Source organism: Buceros rhinoceros, unplaced genomic scaffold, assembly GCF_000710305.1.
Source record: "Buceros rhinoceros silvestris isolate BGI_N320 unplaced genomic scaffold, ASM71030v1 scaffold28338, whole genome shotgun sequence".
Taxonomy (NCBI): Eukaryota; Metazoa; Chordata; class Aves; order Bucerotiformes; family Bucerotidae; genus Buceros; species Buceros rhinoceros.
Window position 1 is genome coordinate 5,099 of NW_010429029.1, and position 21,356 is coordinate 26,454.

General features: G+C 53.7%; 1 protein-coding gene across 2 annotated transcripts; it reads right to left on the bottom strand.

Moving 5' to 3' along the window:
• Positions 1-2,335: 2,335 nt before the first annotated feature.
• Positions 2,336-20,922, bottom strand: DRP2 (dystrophin related protein 2). 2 transcript variants are annotated; one of them, XM_010142506.1, is made up of 22 exons: positions 20,815-20,922; positions 16,264-16,397; positions 15,284-15,440; positions 14,014-14,134; positions 13,215-13,483; positions 12,584-12,730; positions 12,025-12,103; positions 10,790-10,850; positions 10,336-10,397; positions 9,986-10,060; positions 7,858-8,059; positions 7,555-7,640; positions 6,689-6,846; positions 6,384-6,550; positions 5,976-6,087; positions 5,463-5,599; positions 5,114-5,179; positions 4,233-4,298; positions 3,792-3,935; positions 2,923-3,160; positions 2,662-2,782; positions 2,336-2,506 (listed from the first exon to the last, which is right to left on the bottom strand). In XM_010142506.1, the coding sequence occupies exons 1-22, from the start codon at positions 20,920-20,922 to the stop codon at positions 2,370-2,372; spliced, it is 2,847 nt and encodes a 948-aa protein (XP_010140808.1). In that variant the 3' UTR covers positions 2,336-2,369. The 2 variants fall into 2 exon arrangements, with proteins under 2 accessions (XP_010140808.1, XP_010140809.1); XM_010142507.1 differs by lacking the exon at positions 20,815-20,922 and having other exon boundaries at positions 16,264-16,406.
• Between the last annotated feature and the right edge of the window lie 434 nt (positions 20,923-21,356).

Consider the following 21,356-nt stretch of genomic DNA (forward strand, 5'->3'; position numbering starts at 1 on the left):
TGGACACTGCAGCACAACACGTGAAACAGTCTCGCACCACCTAATCCCCAGTGTGGGCATTGCTTCACACCTCTCTCCGCACGCTGAAGCCAACCACAGAGCCACGTGCCCCCAACATGCTGCCTTAGTCCCAACCTCCCCTTACAGCTCACCAACTGCATCCCACTCCAGCCAGTGACAACAGCCCCGTCCAAGCCCTGTTCTGCGCAGCATGCTTCGCACCAGCAGGCAGCAACGCCTTGAGGGCTCAGGCATCTCATCCCTCCGCAGCCCACGGCCCCAGAGCATCAGAGCCATCCCAGCCTCCGCTCTGGGGCACCCCGCAGCACCTGACTCTACCTCTTTCTCAACATAACACAGCACGAGACACACAGCCTTCGGGAGCCTTTGGGACCATGCGCCACCACTACCAAGCTACCCTGCCAGCTTGCAGAACAGCCTCTGCCACTGCCTGGTGGGACTTGCCTTCTTCCAACAAATGCATTCAGCCCCTCAGTCCCGCTCAAATTTGGGGACAGCAAGGAGATGCCCTGCCTGTCCTGTTGCTGGCCTGCACGCCTGTGCTCCTGCATCACAGCCAGCATACTGGTGGCCCCAGAGCTGGAGGTATGGCTGGAGAGGGACGGCACCTCCTGCAGTGCCATGGGGATGGGTGGCTGCAGGAGCCGAGGCTCCCCAGGGTTGGAGCTGGGTCCAGGCAGGACAGGCTCTCTGTACCGTGACAAAGGCACAGTTCCCCTGGAAACCAGGCAGGACAGAGCACCTGCTGCTGCTCTGGCCCTGTGCTGAGCTCCCCCCACAGCAGGGAAGGTGCCGGTTCCTGCAGAAGCAGATATTATGCTGAACTGAAAGTGAAGGGCAGCTGCACTTACAGTATTAGAATTTAATGAAGTGAGTCCATGAGAATATTTAAGTACAGAAATATATATATAATAGGTAGAAATATATGCAAATTACATTATAAGGCTCTGTTACAAAGACCCTCTCAAGATAAGGCTACTAGCTGGGCTGAAGCTCTAATATGGACTCATCCCTATCCACAAACCTTGCACACTCTACCCACCAGACAGTGTATGTGCTTGGCTGGCTCTGGAGCCCTGGGTGGCAAAGAGGGTTCAATTTGTAGGGTTGGCAGCTGAATGCTGTCAGAAAGAGGGTTTTTAAAAAAACCTGGGTGACTCCAGGAATGTTTTGGTGCCCATAAACCTGGAAGCCCCTGGCCACAACTGAAGGTGAGTGGGATGCTGAGCTCTGCATTCCCCAAAGGCTGCGGGTCAAAGGCAGCAGCCCAGGGGAGACAGGCAGCTTTCAGAACTTCAGTTCTTTCTTCTGCATCTTTCCACCCAGGCTTGGACACTGTGGCTGTGTGATTCAGTTAGTCTCCTGGTGACCTGGGGAGCCCACAGTCCCACTCCTGCATGATCTGTTTTCCCCTGAGATCTTCGGGAGCTGGCAAGCATCCTGCACAACCAGCTCAGAGGGAGTCTGAGTGAGGTCCGCTGCAGCACAGGGAGAATGGTAGGGAGAGGAGGGGGAGGAAAGCAGCCAGGTAGCTGGTTAGGAAAAGCCTCTGGCTCACGAAAGGTGTTAGATAAGGGAGGTCATACCTGAAAGAGAAATGGAGAGGTCAGGAAAATAGGATCTGGAGCCACCTGGTTAGAATGGTGCTGGTGCAGGGCCAGGAGGATCCTGCTCAGGGATGGCAGAAAGTGACTGAGGATCTGCGAGGGCAGAGAGGGAAGCTCTTCCCCATCTCGTCTTAGCGCTTGCACCAAGCAAGCCCATCCCCTCAGCATGCGCATGGGCAGTCTAGGCAAGGGACCAAGTGCTGCTCCCAGGCTGGAGCAGGGAGGGACATCAGGAAGACCGACACCAGAACATACTGGGCAAGTGGAGCGCCATCCACACACACATCCCCCAGTCCCCATCCCTGCTTAGAAGAGGCATCCGTGAGCAGCTAGGAGAGCTTCCACCATTCCTTCCATCTTGCCAGGTGACCAGGTCATCGACCTCTCATGGAGAGGGGTCTGAACAGGGACAAAGCAAAAAGGTGGCTCAAGGTGACGGCTTCAGACTTGATGCTGGCAGGTCTGTCCATCTTCGTAGTGGGGAACACCATGGGTTGCAGGGTCCCAAGCAGGACAGGAGGCTGCCTTACAGCTCATCTGAGGGGATCTAGCAGGTCTGTACTCTTGGCAGTTCTGATCACCTCTCTTTTCATGCGTGAAACCTCCTCCTTATCCTCTCTGTCCCCAGGCCACAAACCGGTGTCAGCAGCGCCGTGGCAGCATAGCTCATGGCTGTAGGTGCTGCAGGGGATCAGGCATCGCAGGCAGCTGGGATTGGGGCAGGGCTCCATGAGGAAAACCTCATCTGAGGGAGCAGTAAGAGGCCAGAGAGGGGGATTTCACTCGAGTACCTCGAGAACTGGGGAAGGCGCTCCGCAGCTTCTCCATGATATCTTCCAGGCACATGCTGACTTCCTGGGTTTTGGCTTCCACCTCATCTGCAGCAGGAAAGAGGGCAGGGGGAGGTGGAGCAGGCTCTCTGGGCATCTGCCTCACCAGCCAGCATCTCTTGGGGATGGCAGGGCACAGGTAGCTGTGCCATCATTGAACCAAGGGAGCAGGGCCAAGAGCTCAACCCAACTCCAGTCCTCACCTGCAGCTTCAGTGTCAGGGGTGTTGTGCTCTTTCTCCTTTGCCTGGCTGCCTTCAGACTGATGCAGAGATGAAACCAAGGAAGAAACTGCTGAACAGTTGCCATCTGACTCTGCTGGAGGCTGAAGAGAGAAGGGGCGTTGTCACGACCCTCTGTCCTTGTCCTCCCCCGCCCCTTCTGACCATCTGCCACTGCCCCAGCTCCATCACAGCAAAGCCCACCCCAAGGACAGCCTTCCCCAGATCCTTGCTCTGAGAGTACCTGCAGCAGCAGCTCCCTCAGACGGTGCAGCTGGGACTCCAGCTGCTTGTTGTGATCCTCTAGGATCTGCATGCGGGTCTCCAGGCGGCTCTTGTGCTGCCGGAGGATTCGTGCTTCTGCCAGGAGCTCATTGTTACATGGATCTTGCGTTGATTCAGGGGAGCCTGTAGCCAAGGTTGGAGACTCCACCGCCTCATCATGCTGCCATTTCAAACGTCTCAGCTCTCCCTGGAGGATCCTGCCACATAGCCTCAGTCAGCATCACCGCTCTCCTTTCTAGAGACTGCTGTAAACACCTGACGGCTGTGCTCTGGGAATGGCCCATGACTCAGAGACAAAACACCCCTGGAGGCTTTGCCAGATGTGAAGCTTGAGGTCCAGTACGCTCCTGGACTTTGTCCCTGCAGGGCAGGGTGGCCTGCCTGCAGCTCTAACCCACTGAGGAGGTTTACAAAAAGACAAGCTACTGCTTCCTAAGAGGCTGAGACTGAGGGCAGGGAAAGCATTACCTCCTCCTAAGCTGATCTGCCCTGCCTAGAGCCTCTCCTCATGCAGTCCAGAGCAGCACCATCACTGTTAGTGAGAAGCGCAGGGACAAGAGATGCATCAGTGCCCTGGGCTTGCTTCAACCAGTTTTGGGGTCAGGAGGGGAACGGGCTCTGGGGAAGAGTCTTACTTTCTTGGAGACCACACCCTCACCAAGTGCTCCCACAAAGGTTTTGGGGCTCAGCAGAGAAAAGCCCACTCTGCTCCTCTGATCCTCCAGCCTCAGCAGCTATCCCCTAACTCCACTCTGAGCTCTGACAGGCTTCTCCAGCCCCTCCCCCTTATGCTATAAACTCCACTTTCAGAGCTGCCCATGTCCCTACCTGTTTTCATCCTCTAAGTGGGCCAGGATTCGCTCTAGCTCTCCCTTGTCATCCATGTTGAGGCTTCCTGGAACCTGCTGGCTGCTCGCAGACTCTCTGTCAGTGATGGGGCTGGAATGGCGCAGCAGGTACTGGTCCTCATCCCTGTTGCAGCATGTGAGGAAAGATCTTAGTGAAGAACATCAGTCTCACAGAATTTGTGTGCCCTTGGGGAAGGACAGCCTAGAGGAAGGTGGTTTAATGTAAGAGTGCTTTCTGGCCGCTCCAGGTCTAGAGCTCAGAAGTGGCTCAGCACCCCTGAGTAGCTAGGGGTGCCCAAGAGCCTCATACACAAAGGAGCTGGGAAGGAAAGCATTTCTGTGTCCTGGCTAGGCAGTGATGGAGCCACGGGAGCTCTGACTCAGCAGGAGGGGAGGAGGAGACAAAGGAGAGAGAACTCACAGGCTGTCGTCAGGAGACAAGCTGTCACTGAAGAAAGAACAGTTCTGGCTTTCCATCTCTGCAAGCCTGGAGAAAAGAGAAGCAGGTTGAGATATGGTCAGAGACACCCCGAATATCTGCTCAAAGCACCCTATTTATGACAGCCTCTACAAGACCCCTCTCTGGCAGGGTCTCCCAGCTGGCCTGCACCAGTCTGTCCCTCTTTACAGGCTCTAGAGAGTGTTGTCGTCTTAGAAAACAAAAGACAGTGCTGCTCTGGGGTGACAGTCTCTGGAATAAAGGGCTGCTGCCATGCAGCTGGGTCAGCCTCCTCTCACAAGCAAAGGAAAGGGGTGAAAGTATTCCAGCTCCAGCCTAGGGCCTGAGCTACAGGCTCCCTGTGCTCCGTTGGGTCCCCTCTCTGCCTGGACCTGTCGTGAGGGCAGAAGCATTACAAACCATAAGGCAGCAGCAATGGAGAGAGTGCAAGCAGCACTGGTGAGCGCACAGGCAGAGCAAGATATTGAGGGATCTGCCTGCTGAGAATCCAACTGGCAGCTTATACGGGGAAGAGCAGGAAGGTACATGGAGACTGCTTCACCACCAAGACACATGCTGTCAAATGCATGGCGTTTGCTGCTAGCTTACGTGGCACCAGCTGTGTCTCAGGCAGAAGCAAAAGTAGCACAGGCAGGTTTGCCTGACCCTGCAGCTGCCTCTTCCTAACAGAACCACAGTCTAAGCCACTGCAGCCAGTCTCTGCCTGCCAGGCACTATACTGGGAAGCATGTAGGGGGCTGCAGGCAGCAGGAGCTCACCATGTATCTAACCTGGACACCCCTCCACACCCATCAGAATCATGCTCTGTGCCCCAGCGTGACGGCAGTGCCCAGTGGTAATACCTGCTGGCAAAGTGCTCAATCCGGGAGTGGGTGTCGGCATGCGGTAACATTGGGGAGGCGGCTGGTCTGGAAGAGACGCACACTGGTCACCAAGGCTTGGCACTCAAAAGCTAGGGCTTGGAGAGACTGCCCTGGTCTCACCTCAGCTGAGAAGAGCTGGGGACAGGCTGGAGAAGGAGACTGAAATCTCAGCTTCTCCAAGAACTGGGTGCTGTATCACCCCCAGAGCAAGTGCCCCCTTCAGCCCTCCCATGAGAGTCCTGTCTCACAGCAGAGATGCTGCTTCTGTCTGTGAAGCTCATGTATCAGGTAAGGTCAAAAGACACAGCCTGGGGCGCAGCCAACTCACGTCTCTGAGAAGTCAGCCTCGAGTACGGACTGGACGGGCAGGTAACCTCTCTGCGGGTGCTTGCTGAAGTACTGCTTGGACCGAAACTTGTTCTTCAGTGTTGTGGCAAAGTCTCTCATGTTCTCACTGGATGTGGTCTGCAGAGACACAAACATTATGAAGATGCTGCTTAATGAAAGTGTGGGACTACAGATCAACATCTGCAGGAAAGAAGTTCCTACAGGCTGGGCATGAGCTCCATGGAGGAAGAGGCAGACACAACTGAGGAAGCAAGGAGGCACACGAAAGCTCTGTCAGTCTGTCATGGGGCCTGGCACAAGCCAAGCTGGGCATCAGTGGGGGCCATGCATGAGCCCCAGAACAGCAGGGACACAGGCAACCTCCAGCACACAGAGAGAAACAAAAAAATACAAGGAATCCACTTCTGGGGCTATACCAGCCTAAACATTAAAAGGTTGCTGTCTCCGCTGGGGACCTGATGTGAGCCAAGACCCTCCCAGTCCAGCCCCATACCGGGGTGTAGTACTCCATGATGGGGTAGTGCAGCTTGTTGCCTTTGCTGGCTCGCCCCGTGAGGAAGCAAGTTTGGCAGATATCCACATTGAACTGCTTCAGGCTCCGATACCTGGAGAGAGAAGCGGGCACAGACAAAGTCAGGAAAAACACATCATTTTGGAGCCCAAGCCCAAGCAGGGGACAGAGGTGATCTGTGTTGCTCTCACACCCCATTGAACCCAGAGCGCTGATGGCTAAAGTCTCCAGAAGAGCATCCTGCTGCTTCCCCTCTGCTGGCACCTGGTTTGACCTGCGTGAAACGCTGTTGCTGCAGGGCTCTAGGTTCCCCCCACGCAAATTCAGGTCCCTCCTGCAGGACACCACGCACTTCCTTTGGGGGCTAAGGTCCCATATCACAACCCCTACCTGAAGCCTTTGATGGGGCACTGCCGGCAGACAGAGCACTTGGTCTGGTGCTTCACCTGCTCAGCCATGGTCACGCGGTGCAGCACGGCCAGCCACACCATGGACTGCGGCTCCAGGTTGGCCCACTCCAGGAACTGGGTCACCTCGATTGCGGGCTTCCCGTTGCTCTGGCGAGGGGAGAGGAAGGGGCTGCTCAGAGTTGGGACCCAGCTGTGATGGGGTGCAAGCTCCTCACCACTTCCAGGAGCCTCTCCCCAGCATAGCTGCTGCAGAGGAGATGGCACAAGCCATGGCACCCTACTCACAAAGCGGAAGCAGCTACGGATGCTGGGCTCCACATTGCTGCCCCCAAACGCTGCCACCTCCCCCAGCTGGCGTGGGACCTGGATGGCCTCATGGAGCAGGACACCGAGGTGCCGCTGGTCACACAGTCCCCCAGCATTCGCCACTTGGCTGAAGAGATCTGCCAGCAGGACAGACACATAGCCCTGTTAGAGACACAGGTGATGCCCAACACACCCGGCAGGATGCAGGCGTGGGGGAGTGGTGTGTAGGTCAGACCAGGAGCCCAAATTCCTGTCTCTGCAGGGAGCTCAAATAAGAGGGAAAAACTGAGCTATGGTTAAAAAACCTTTGGCTGTACTCCCTTCTAGCTCCCAGGATGAAGACAGAGGTTACATACATCACTTCTTGAACACCCACAGCTGGCCAATCTGCCCAATCCCTCTGCTTAACCCCTTGGTGCTTCCTGTGCTAACCCTCTGCAGTATCCCATGGCAAAAAGTACCATGATTAAAATGCAGTGAGGAAAGGGGCTTCCTTCAGCTTGTCTAAAATCTCCTCCCCAGCCATGCACCCCCAGGTTTTTTTCTTCTGGGACACGCTGGATAACTGTTGCCTGTTTGCCTTCTCTGCGCTGTTCCTTACAGTACCATGCAAGCAAGATCACCAGCAGCACCAGCCAGTCTGCAGAAACGCCGCCTAAATTGGGCGGCATAGGCCTGGGGAGGGAGCGAGGGAGAGATGGTGATGCAAGAAGATCAGTCACTGCAGGAAAGCTTTTTCTGTGCTCTTTCTGGGCAAAGAAGGGCTAAGCCAGGGAACAAAGGCACTCCCACTTTCCCCAGGTTACTCCACACCAGGCCTTGGGGGAGGGAGAAGGGGGACTCACACTGAAACTTCTCCTTGACCTCTGTCCCACACAGACATGCAATGCCCGTCTTGAAGGAGAGAGCCCTCATCTTCCCGCTGCGGCCACTGCAAGGTGAGACATTGCACAGGTTTGCAAATGCTTTGGAGGTGGTTTGGGTTTTGTTTTTTAACACAGAGGTGTCAGCAAGGCAAGCCCACACCAGGCACCCCCTTGCTAGTGGCCAGGGCCTTTTTGCAGCGCTGCCAGCTGGAAGAGCAGTTCAGAGGTTTCCTTCCAAGCATGGAGACCCCATAGCTCAGGGGCATGTCAAAAGACGGGTACCTGTCGAAGACATTCAGCAGCCAGTTGAGGCTCATGTCCACACAGAGTGGCACATTCACCAGGATGCCCCGCTCCTCCTCCAGCCTCTCATAGAGGGCGGTCAGGCAGTGGATGACCTCCACCACATCCATTGCCCGGTCGCTGGGCTGCAGGTTATGCTCACTGAAGATTTCCAAGGCCGTGGCCAGGGTCACCATGTCCACTGCACAGAAAGAACAGACAGAGGGATCAGAGGCAGAGAGGAAAATAGGAGAGGTGAGAACCAAGAGGAGGAAGAAGCAGCCCTGCTCTGCCCTGGGTCAGTCTCAGCCCCTCCGTTGTAGGGAAGGTGCTGGCAGGACGGGCATAGCTCCCAGAATTGCTCTCCCACCCGTAAACCCCTCCAAAAACATCCACTTCTCCACCTACAGTTCAACTTCAGCCACCTTTCTGTGTGACCTTCCTTTCCTGTTGCTGTGGCCAGTCACGGCCAAGAAAACGGTACCCATGAAAGGCACTGAGCAGAGCCAGCCGCTGCATGTGCTAGGTCCCTGCAGGGCTGGATGGGGAGGTGAGGGGGCACAGAGCCACATGGACACCATGAGCAGTTGCCCAGAGGTGGAGCAGTGCTGGCTCCAGCTCCGACCAGCAGTGGGTGTCAAGGCATAAACCTAAAACAGGGCTAGGACAGCATGAGCTACCCTGACTACCCTGCTTTCAGGTCTCTGTGGTCACAGGTTGTACGTGCTACCATGTTGAGCAGTTAATCTTCCTTTCCTGAAAGCCTTTCCATTTCTGAAACCATTTAATGTTCTCAGTGCCTGGGAGACCATGTGCCATTTACACACTGTGACTTCACTCTGTGGAAAAGTCCTCCCTTCCCCTGTCAATGCTGCTGACAGTGGCACCGGTGACCCTCAATTCACACTGCAGTGAATTGCTCAGCCTTGCATCCACACTGCCCACAACTGCATGCGGCTCTGACGTGTCCCACACCGCCTCTTTCCTACATGGCTACTCATTCCAACAAAAACTCTCATCATGGAGAAGCTGCCTGGGCAGCCTCCTTGCCCTTCTCAAGTACGACCTGAACAAGCAGCACTTACATTCTTCCACATCATTTCTGAGCTGGCAAGAAGGCGCCAGTGCAGCATGTGAGATGCAAGAGATGGGCAACCACAGATGGACAAGCAGCACGTGGAAGGACTCTGCTTTTCTCTCTGCCCTTCCCCTCACCGTGTCTGGTGTTTCTACGGCTGCTGCTGCATAGACATCTTTGCAGTGGCAAAAGCTAACTGCTGCTTTCCCTCATTTGCACTACATCAGCCCTGAATGTCCCTGGGTATGGGACAACCTAGTCACCAGTGTCATGAAACTACTCTGCAGCCAGGGTTCAACTCTGCCAAGTACCAAAACGCCTCTCACTCACTGCCTTCTTCCAGGGCTTTCACAAGATATCAAGGGTCTGTCTGGCTGTATCTCCTCCCCATCGGGAACAATTAATTCAGGAGGTGGTTTTCCCTCATCCTGACGCTGTTTAATTTTGATAGAGGCTTAGGAGCCTTGCCAGAAGCTCTCCAGCAGCTGAGGATGCCTCGTCTATCAGATTCCCATCCGCCTGCTCACCAATTCCCCCAGAAACTGCTCAACAGTTTCCAAGGGGCAGCTGCCTCTTGGAGAGCCACGCACTGTGTTGAACTGTTATTGCATCATATTCACCCAGTTATTGAACCTCGTTTTAACAGTGCAGAAGTCGGGTTTATTGGCTCCCTGAATCCTCTCTGTCCCTGCCAGCAAGGCTATTTTCTGCTCTTGGTTATATCCACAGCTTCTCCGGGCTCTTTGAACTCCTAGGTGAGCCCCTGCCTGATCCCACAGCTCTGTAACTGCGAGCTGGACCCCTTTGTTCTCAAATCCCTTTGACTGACACCTGCCCTCGAGACATTTTCACTCTAAGCTTGCAAAGAAAGGTGCTGACACAGACACCTGGTCTCAGTTTCCAGACACAGGCTCATCTTCTTAGCAGCTTCTGCCTCAGCTACCTGTCCTCTGGCGGGCTCCTGCCTTTGATATGCTGATAAAAGCTTCTGTTAGCTTAATGCCTCTATCGAGGGAGACCCAGCAGGAGGGAAACTCTTCTCGCACTCACATCGCAGTGCTTTTTGCACCCGTCGTAGTTTCATAGCCGTCCGATATGCTGAGAACTTGATGTTGTTCAAGTCCGCTGCAACAACATGGAAAAGAAGAATGAAACCGCAGCTCAACATCCTTATCTCCAGGGTAGGAAGCAGCCGTTGCAGCTCCCAGACACCAGCCCCACCAACAGAAGCAGAGTGTGTGTGGGAGAAGGAGGGGCAGAGCCTGGCAAGGGTGACACCACACTGCTTAGCCGGGCTGTGTGCCACAGAGGGGAGCAGGTGGGCTGGCAGGATCTCACACAGCGCCCCACGCTGCAAAAACGCAGATGCTACTCAAATGGTTTTATGACAGTCTCCTTACCCAGTGTCTGGTACAGCTCTGTCATCTTCGGGTGGTCCCAGCATGTTGTCTGGGCCTGGTGGCTGGAAGGAAAATAGAAACCAAAAGTCAAGCTGGAAATTAAGCAGCTGCCATGAGTTTCAAAAAAGGACTCAGCCAGCCCTTGGGTAGAGCCTCCCAGTGCCTGCAGATGCTGGGGCTGCTGCATCCCAACGAGCACACTCCCCAGCCACAGCAGCATGGGGGATGGCCCATGGGAGGATGCCCCAACTTGTGGCTACTCTCCCCTCTCCTTCCAGCCAGCATTCCCCCTCATCTGGGGCATCTCAGCAGGCAGAGAAGGCCTGGCTCTGCCAGGTTGGAGGCAACACACTTTGCTGGAGGTCAGTGCTCAGATGAGCCTGTTCACTGCTCCCCAGTTCCCGTTCCCTCGGGGCTAGAGAAGACCACCAGCTGCAGCTGGGAGCACACTCACTTGATGTAGTACGGCACTTTGTTGGGGGAAATAGCTCGCTCCCAAGGGACCTGGACAGAGGCTGCAAGGAGAGAGACACAGATGTCTGATCAACTGCAAATGCTCCTTTAGGCTGATGCTGTTTCTGATGAGAGCCCAGTGCTACTGTGCCAGCAGGTGGGTGCCTCCAAGGAGGCTGTGCCTTCCCAAATCACCAACTGAGGGTGTTGGAGCGGGTAAGCAGATACTGCCTATAAGCAGCTGGTCTTGTCAGAGGAGTCTTGCCTCTCCTGAGATAGAGGCTCCAAATCTGGCTGAGCTAAGAACACAGGAAGGGACCCTTGAGACCCTTACTGATGCTTTTGATGATGTGCAAGGCAACGCTGTGGTCACCAGAGGAGAGGGCTCATAGCAGCTGGGATTTGGGCACACACATGGCCAGGCTTGGGCTCCCACAGCATTTGCTGTTCCCATTACTCATGCTCTGTGAGTCAACTGCAGTACCTCAAGAAGATGAGGATGCATCCCATACCAGCTGCCTGTCACCTCATGTTTGTTATCTAGAGGATAAAAGCCCTTTTATGACCTTCAGCTATTTTCCCTTGTCACAGTCAGCTTATCAATTCCAGCAACTGAAAAAGTCACTCTTTCTTTCAGATAGGAATACATGGTCTGCAGAGAAACATGAGCCAACAAACCCCATTGACAGCTGGAGACCCCGCAGGGCTCAGCATTTCCAAGGACAGATCACAAGCTCTGGAGCACAACCTGCTGTCCATCCTTTGGCAGGTCAGCCAGCAGCAGCTCGGTTCTGTAAGAACAGCATCCCCCTGCCTCATCACGTGAATGAAAACCTACTTAACATGCACATTTTTGGCTCAAAATGATTAACATGGGATTTGGGAAACTGCCTTTTTCTGCCATCTGTTGTCTTGCCCCCCCAGTTCCTGAGGCTGGCACAGTCCCAGCATCACTTGGGAGCTGCTGCTGCAAGTGTCACAGCTCTATGCTCTGAAGGGGAACCATATTCATGATCCACCCTTGGTCCCACAAGGTGAGGCAGCACAACACAAACTTTGGGAGACGCCGCCTGCTCTGTTTCCCGTGCACTAGGCACTGGCCTTTTCTAGCTGTGTACATGACTCTGGGATCAGCAACAGGACTCTGCACCCCATTCTCCTGTGCCACAGCCCATGTTAAGCCACTCTGCAGAGGTAGCCTTACAGCAGGAAGCCAGGAGAACCCCCCTCACGTACAGGAGAGGAAGTGCTGGGAGCCTGGTCCGAAGTCTCGGTGGGCATCCTGGAGCTGCTTCAGGCGTTCGTTTATGGAGGCCTGGAGAATGGGACAGAAGAATTCAGTGGCAGCCCATCAGGCATTTCAGACTGAAGCTTCATTCAGGAAGGCTTGTGTATGGGCTCAGACATGCCCTTTCTTGCCTGTCTTGGCATTTGCATTCCCCAGTCTACTCAGTCCTCTACACCTCCTCCCATAGGCTGAGGCAGCACAGGCCACATCTCCACCTCACCTGTACAAATATTTTCACTGTCAAAGTCACTGCTGGTATTAACTACCCCACCAGATCCTGATTCTCCTCAGACTGCATCCTTTGTTCCTCCCATTGCCTTCTCCTGCTCAAGAGCTTTACAGATTTACCAGCCACTTTCTTCACACTGAACAGATGCTCTTCTCCTCTAGCAACACCAGCTATACTATCCCTGCTATGCCAAGCCTTTCTTTATCATCCTTGAAGCTCAGCAGTGACAGCACTTCCCCAGCATCCATTTGCAGTGTTTGGTACTGACTCCTTCCCACCTGCAGCTGCTTCCAGCGTGTGTTGATCTGCTCCAGGGTACGAGAGTTCTCCATAGATAGGTGGACATCTGAGATGGCAAGTTGGTGGGCAAGATCATTGACCACTTTCACTCCATCCTTCATGGGGGAGAGCTCCTCTTTGAACAGCTGGAGTCCCATGCCCCAGGGGAACAGGCACAGGAGAGGAGAAGAAGGAAAAGAAGCAGGCAAGTGGTCAGGACTTGGATCTCATTCCTCTGCTACAAGCTAGGGTAGGCTAGTGGGTGGCAAGACACTGCTGACTAACTCTCCCACAGGCTACCTTAGCTGGGAAAAAAAGCCACAAAACAAACCAGCCACGCTGGAGATTACTCAAATCTCCTGAGAAGTGGAATGTGGACAATGGCTCATCTATGCTGAGCCATTGTTCCTGTGTAAAGGTCTGTGCCATGGCAAGGTGCTCAGCACAGCCAGTTGCTTAGGACACTGAGGGACAAATCCACCCTCACAAAGTTAAGGGGCTGTTGGAGGGAGGACCTGGCCTCTGAGACCCCAAGTAATGAGGCTGCATTGGACTGAGTGCTGCTCTCCTGAGAAGTAGCATATCGTCACCTCTGGTGCCAAGGTTGAAGCTTCTCGGAGCCTGAAGTACCTTGGTTGACTGGATGTGCTCTGGCAAGGAGTCAATGAAGAGGTCCCCAATGGGTTCCCAGGTTTCGCGCGCACTTTCAGCCTGGTCCAGTGTCGTACTGAGCTCCTCCATGGCCCCTTTAATCTCTAGCAGCTGCTCCAGTGTCCGTTCAATGTGACGGTGCTGGTCCACACACCGGGCTGTGAGCTTCTCCCACAGCTCACTGGCCACGTTTGCCTGCTTCCAGACAAAGCGGCTGATGTTTTGGATACGGTGCCGGGGAGACACATCTATGAAGGCAAAGAAGAAGAGGAGTGGAGAGCAAAAATGAGAGCCCAGCCCAAAGGAGAATAGGCAAGAGATTGAGGGACAGTAGGGAAAAGGAAAATTTAAAAACCCAGGGGAAACTGGGAAGAGGGAGGGAAACCAGGAAGAGGGAGGGAAACCAGGTGATAATAGCATCCATCTCTGCACCACCTCCCCTAGGCATCCAGCATCCCCACAGACCTCTGTCTGCTCTCTCTCTCTTCAGAGGCAGAAGCCGTCTGCTACACTGTAGAACACTACATCCCAGCACATCTGACACTGTCTCGTGAGATGGGTACCACCATGGGCTGCATTCAGCAGTCTCTGCCCTTGCCGAGGACAGGAGCAGCTCTCTGCACTGGTCTAACTTTTGGCCAAAGAGTTGGAAACGGCCTGGCGTATGATGATATAAGGCAGAGAACTGACATGCCACACCACCTCCACTCCATCCTCTCTGGTCCAGCCCAGGAGGAGCTGTGCCATGGGAGAACAAGGAAGGGGGAGATCCACAGACCTTTGCTTTCTGAAGTCGGATCTTCTAATTCTTCAAATGGATGCTGGGAAAGGAAAGCCTGTGCTGACTCCAGGACAGAGTAAATGTATGGTCCCCGAGACTTCACTTCTTCCATGAAAGCCTGGAAAGCAGAGCACAGAGATGAGACAGCACGCTGAGCTGGAGAATCATGCCCCTGCTTCCCCTGGCCAAGGGCTGCAGTGATTCATTCGCTCCAGAGCACAAACCTCATTGCAGATACAAAGAGAAATTAACAGAGAGATATTTTTGCAGTTCAGGGAAGGAATGACCACCTGCAAGAAGGTGGCTCCTGCAGAGGTCTGCACTGCAGCTTTGCTGGAGTGGGGATGCACAACAGAGAGCCCAGAAGGGTGTGTTGAGCCAGGGCTGTGCAAGAGGAACTGCTTTATTGATGATGCTTTCACAGGCACTGCTTGGAAACACTCCTCACTCATGCAACAAGAGCATGGTCACGCAAACAGTCCTTCCAGTAGCTGTTCAGCAACAAGTCCAGCTGCTGGAGGAGCAAGGAGGGGACCACCAAGATGCCCCAAAGCAGCACATCTGCTGGGGCAGACTTCAGAAGCAGGCTGGTTTAGGATGTTCTCCCCACCACTCCAAATGCAGCTCCCGCTGCTGCTGTCTGCAGATCAGCTATTTGTGTGCCAGGGAAGTGGCCCGTGTCAGCCAGAACGAGGGATAGCAACAATAAGCAACAGTTTAGTTTTGTTTTCAAAAGCCCAACAGCCAGAGTGAGAAGGAAATGCTCTCGTCAGGGAAGCAGGAAACTCTGATCTGTCTGGGTTTACCCCAGTTTCAGATATCATGGTCATATGTGCTACTGCAGGAATTTTTCATGTCCTGACCACCGGGTCACCTTTAGACCAACTGTCCTGCTCGGGCCCCAGGATCCCAAAAGCAGAGACCAAGCAGAGGCAATTCCCTCTGTTGCAGAGGTAGGACATAAGGAGGAAACTAGGAAAGAAGTGATGGGCCCCACCACCAGCTGCAGCACTTGCTGATGACTTGAGGATGTATTGCAGATTTATTGTCTAAAACCAGATTGTCTCCACCTGTTGCATGCCATGTGTATTTGCTATGGGATTTGGGCTCTGCCTTTCCACGGGAAGCAGAGATGGAGACTAGCGAGGACTGGTGCACTCATAGGCTGTGGGCATGCAGTGACACAAGGCGGGGTCCCAGGTAGGGCTGCCCACCTGCAGCTCACCTTAGCAGTGAATGGCAGCAGGGGAGGTGTGAGGGAACATACCACATGTGTCTCTTTTTCCTGCTGCACCAGGAGGACATCACCCTGCAGGGGCAGCTGTGCTGAGAGTTCCTCATCCTTCTGCCCAAGCCAGTCTATGATCTCCTGGAGAGGCACCTGCAGCTTCCCACTGTGGTCAGAAAAGGCCTCCAGCCGAGCCCTGGCAGGAGAGCAAGGACAGCAGGATGGTGGTCAGACAGACAGGAGAGGAGCAGGTTTCCCCAGGGAAGGGAGACACAGCACTGCAGGTGGGGTGGTGATCCCTGGGCACCCACAGGACCTCACCAGTGACTAACCTTAGCATGGACTGTGCACGACCCTCAGCCATCATAGACACTGCACCACTAAAGTGGGGTGATTCGTGGAGGCACTTGGAATATGAAACTGAGGCTATTCATCACTCCGGAGCTCAGAGCAGAGTCAGAGTTGCTCTGCCTGTGGGTTGGGGCTGTGCTCTGGCTAGCACAGCAGTGGGGGCTTGGCTCAGCATTTGCATGACTGGGCAGCTTCCAGGAGCCTTGCATTAAGGCAGGAGACAATTAACATGCCCCAGTTAAGCTCTCCGTCATGCTGGCTGTGGAGCTGAAACCTCTGACAGTTTGGAAGGTGTGTTTCCCACTGTGTGGTGGAGAGGGTTCCCAGTGAAGGGACAAGCACAGAGGAGGTGGTGGCAAGGCTGTGGGACGAAAAGAGACGAGCCGCAAGGACAACAGCAGCAAAGGTGGGAGAAAGCAGCAGAAAGCAGGCAGGAGTAAAGGAGGGGAGGGAGAGGAAGACAGGATGGGTAGAAATGGAAGGGATGCTTTTTAGCATAGGGAGAAAGTCTCCAAGGTCTGTGGGCAAGAGGGGAAACTGAACCAGGGTCACCATGCATACATGTGAGCTCATCAAACAAGCAAGTTTAAAAACCTGACAAGCACATGCAGCAGGCAAGGCTGGAAGGCGAGGCCAGCCCCAGAGGTTGCTCCAGTCAGGACACTTACCGAAGGCTGTGGGATTTCTTTTTGATCTCGTTCCAGCAAAGATTCATCTCCAGAGGGACCTGGGGCCCAGTGGCACCACTTGGAGCCCAGGGGTTTACACAAGAAGGTCCTGCACCATCCTGCGAGGCTTCAACCTGGACAGAAACAGAACCATGCTGCATCCAGAGATCACTGCGCAATGCTTACGGCAATTTCCTGTGGACACCTACCACCCTTTGTCCTGACCCTGCCTGGCATTTCAACTCACAAGGATGCTGCCCTGCTCCCGGGGGGTCTGACAGCAGCTCCAGGGAAGCTTGTGGCTGAGACTGGCAGAAGGATGCAGTAGCAACTCCAGCAATGCTAAGAGCAAAGCTGAAGGAAGGGCTTACAGCAGATCTCCTGTTCTACAGGAGCTCTGCATTCATCAGGTATATGGCAATGAACTTATCTCACTGCTGGGCATTAAATCAGAGCTGGCCCTTGTGTGTCACAGTCCTTGCAGGGCTAATGGAGATTTCTTTCCATGTCATACAGGGCTGATGTGCTTCAAGAAGAGATGAGCACCGTGGATCCTATTGATCCTAGGGACTAAAGGGTACCTGTCAACCTCCTTTATGCCATTCTCAATACTGGGAGCTGTCACCTGAGTCTACAGAAGCACAAGGATATTGCTCGCCTGCACAGCAAATCTGAGATGTTGCTTCTCCTCCAGAACGAGCAGTAGTGGGAAGGACGCTCTGAGAGGTTGTGGAACAGGTGACAGCAAATCCTAACCCAGTCACATGAAGGAACCACGTGCACCACGCCACTCAGCCTGGAAAATCAGGTGCTGATCCCTGGACAACAAATCCTCAGTGGATAGGGGAAGAATTCCTCTCCTAAGCCCTTAGCGCTATATCATGCTCCTGCTCATAATGGCAGCAAAGACATTGTTGCATTTCATGACAGCAACACACACCACCAGGACTAGAAGCACCTCACACAGGACTCAGTGAGAGCGGATTTCCTCCCTGAAAAATGTAGTTTATTGCGCAAAACACGCAGACACATTGGATTTCCATTGGTGAGACATTGACGTGCTTTGCTGGGGAAATGGCATTTCAATCTCGTGCTACTTTTCTAGTAGAGCTCATTTGTGACAATTATCTTCAGGTGATTAATCAGCCATAATCAGCTGCATTAGCACTTTCTAAACAGCACGTACAACAGGCAACCCTCTGTCAGAGAAGGGCAGCCACCTCTGGGGGAAAGCAGAAGCTCTTCCAAGGCGAATGTGCAGATACTTGTCATTTGTCCTGTCCAAGGGCTCCTGGAGGCATCCGGGGGACAGAAGCAACCAAGACAGGAAGAACAACACGGGGAGGAAACCACCAGACAACCAGCTATGGCCACATAGCTAAAACATTACCCCCTCTGTGCCAGTTCTCAGAGAGAAATCAAATGATCACTAAGTCTCAGTGCTAAGTTTGGTTTATCTCAAAAATCTAATGCTAGGCTGGTCTCTGCCTCTCCACCCTGCCACTCCAGGAGCGTCAAAAAAAACCCCACAGAAAGCCATCACCCACAGAGTTCACAGGAATCTTGGGGCTATGAATAATAAACTACTCAAGCTAAAACTGCAGATTGCACATAGAAAAATCAATACTCTGCATGTGCACATCCTCATGACGCTGAAGCAGGTTATCCCCACAGTGCTGCCAAGGAACGCTTCTCCATCCCAGGGATATCCAAAGGAAGGGATCCGCTCTACCTGGGTGCAAGTGTGACTGCAGCACAGCTCAGCAGACAAAACGGTCCTCCCAGCCTTATTTAAGAAGTTAAGAGCCCACCAAGCCTGCAACTCACAGATCATGCCCAGCAGATGAGTCAGTGACAGCAGCCAAGCAGGGGGCAGGTGTTGAACACCTACTTCCTTAGGACAAAACGCGTGCAAGTGAGCAGAGGGAAAAGGCAGTGCTTTCCCTCTGAGCATCCCCTAAGCATAACCTCCCCAGAGCCCCAGCAGTGGCAGCCTGTATCCACACTTCCCCTCCACCCTTGAACAGCTTTATTTTCAGGCGCAGAACACTCACACAGGCTCTGGCAAACGCATCTACCTGTGCTTAGCCACCGATCCACCACAGGGTCGCTCAGATTTGCTGGAGGAGCGGGCATCACCTTCCATCCCTCCGGGTGCCACCAGGCAGCACCCAGCAGGGAAGAAGGCAAGCCACGTGTGCTTAGCAGAGTGGGACCACCCTGAGCTCTGACTCCCCAGGAATCTGCAGGGAGGCGGCAGTGCCTCGCAGCCAGCCTCAATCCCAGCTTTGTCTGGTGGCATTCCAGCAGCCTCCAACCTGCCTTAACCCTGGTGGTGCCATCATGGCTGCCTGAAAAGAACAAAGGGGGCAGAAATCTGCCTGCTGCAGGGCATCCCGGTGTGGGAAAGCCCCTTGCAGGAAGTTGGCTGTGTGCAGAGAGACACTGGGGAAGAACCCTTTCTTGCAAGGGCATGGCAAAGTTGATGGTGGGCTGGGATGATGACCAGCAGAGACCTTGCCCTTAGATGCTTGGGCACATGCAGGATGGCCAGGGGCATTTGCCAGGGAAAAGATTTACCCAGGGAATGGACCCAGCAAGTTCTGTCTGCCCTTAAGGTAAATAGTTAGGTTTTTGAGCCCCAACACCCAAAAAGCCAAAGAAACACTCCTTGCCCCCAACACACCCCAGCCCAGTGATGGGTGCCAGCACAGATGTTCCTGCCTGCCCAGACTGGGTGCAAATAGCTTGTTTTTGCCAAAAGGCTTTGGGCTGGCTCCTTGTGCCCCCCACAGTCCTGCTGCCCAGCATTGTTTCCATGCTCTCCTCCACCTACAGGGAGGGAATGAAAAGCTCCCTCTATCCCTCCTTCCTTGCCTGCACATCTGACCGCTGCTGTCTCTCCCTCTGGGACCAGCAGGGCCAGCCTCCTCTCCCCACCACCTCCCAGAACCAACAGATGCAGGACCAGCTCCTGGACTGGCATAGGGTACTTCAGCAAGGCCACGGCATAACTAAGGATAGGTAGTCTGTAGCCTGCCATCAGCTTTCAGGACAAGCAAGGACAAGAGAGGAAGGCTGTCTGCTGGGTGGCAACACATACACTGATGAGGATGACACAGCAGACCCTTTGAATGAGGTGGGTTGTCATCAGCATTGCAGGAGCCACCAGCCAGCCAGTGCATGGCACCCAGCACACTGATGCCCACACAGCAGAATGCCAGGGTCAGGCAGGGACTGTGGTGGATACGACCTGAGCCGAGGGTGTTTGCACACTCCCTGTGCGTTGACTTGCAGCTCAGCAGTGGTGGGTCCCACAGGGCATCCTGCCCCAGCTCCCCTCCCCACACAACTCCCATAGGGCTCTGATCCTCTTGTAGAGGCTTAGACTGCTCAGACAGCTCAGGAGGGCATTTACCTGCTCGTCTTGTTCTACCTTTCTCCGTTCTCAATTCATCTGCTGGGCTGTTCATTAAGCATCCATGTGCTGACCTGACAGCAGCTACTAACAGACACCCCAGAGCCAATAAGCCCTGACTCAGTTACCAAGAGCCTGACACAATCACAAGCCTCATCCTTCCATGCCGGAGCCACTTCAGAGACAGCTTTGCCTTCCTCCTGCAGACCTCTACTCTCTGGGGCAGGAAAGGTCCAGGCTGATGGCACGCCACAACAGAGAAGAGCCCCAGGCTCAGCCTTTGCTCTTCATTTTTGAAACACAATGAAAAGGGAAAAGGCAGAGCCAGGGACATCATTTGTCCTGGGAACAGCATTGCCAGCACTCAAGGAAAACTTTGGAACCATCCATCAGTCAGGTGAGAGGGACTCTGGGGCCAACAGCTACAGGCAGCAAAAGGGAAGTTACGCTCTAGCAAAGACACGGGGGTATTTTCCCAGCCGTGCCACCCTGTGTGACGCAGGACAAGGTGCTAAACCAGCTTGTGACGGCTCAGTGCAGAGCACAGGCAGTTTCGCAGTCAGTCACCAGCGCGTGTTTCTGTACTCCTCCACTATGCCCTGCCATTTACCCAGGGATCCCAGAGACCTACACTTGTCTGCCCAGCTTCGGTGAGGAACCTGGCCTGATGGCTCAAAGATCCTTGGAGAAGGGAAACCAACAGTATGGGCATCCACTCTTCATTCCTCAAGATAACTTGAATAGAAAGAGGTTGGACACAGCATTCACTACGAGCTTATTTCCGAGCTCTTCTCTACAACCAGCAAGGCTAGAAACCTACATTTTCAGCAGAAGGTGTCATTCTTTAAAGTTTCCAGGATGGAAACCAAATATACAACAGCTGTCAACATGACCTCTTGCTCCTAATTTTGAAGGAAGCTTGAAATCCAGCTCTGCAGGTTGTTTCTCTTGCTCTGCTTTGGGAAACACTTTGCAGGCAAAATGCTTGAGGACAGCTAATGCTCTCATTAAGCGAAAGTTAATGGGATGCTGCTTTCCCTGCCACCAGGAACAAAGGCCCTGATTTGCTCCTCAGACATTTGCAACCACTGCAAAAAGCTGCCACAAGAAAGGCTCCCAGACCCAGCTCTTACCTGAGGCCACAGGTCAGCAACGCTGCTGTGCTGCGCCTGGTCCGTGATGTGCCACTCAGGACATTGTGGGAAGACATAGGACCATTCCTGCATGACCAGGGGCTGCATCAGAACCGATGTTCATGGGGCTTGAGACAACTCTCGGCATAAGCACCTGAAAAGCAGCATGAGAGTCCTCGGGTCAGATTGCACCTCCTCATGGAGCTGACCCCCTGCCCAGCTGCCTCGTGTGCCGCTTGACAAAGGCTGGAGACTAAAGGACATGTTGTTTTAAAATATATTTGTACTAACGTTGCAATCATTTCTCATCTAAAAATCCAACTCTTTGTTTCCATCTACTTATACAATTTGCTGTACAGTGAGTCCCAGAGATTATGTTGCTTTTTTAAATGGGTTGAGTTTCTTGAAGTACAGGAGATGCCCAAGAGAAGAGATAGGATCTCACTGTCATAAACACTTATGATTAAACATGATAGACATATCCACACAGAATATTTTCAAACATATTATTTTTTGATTTTATGTACAGAAGGAAAATTGTC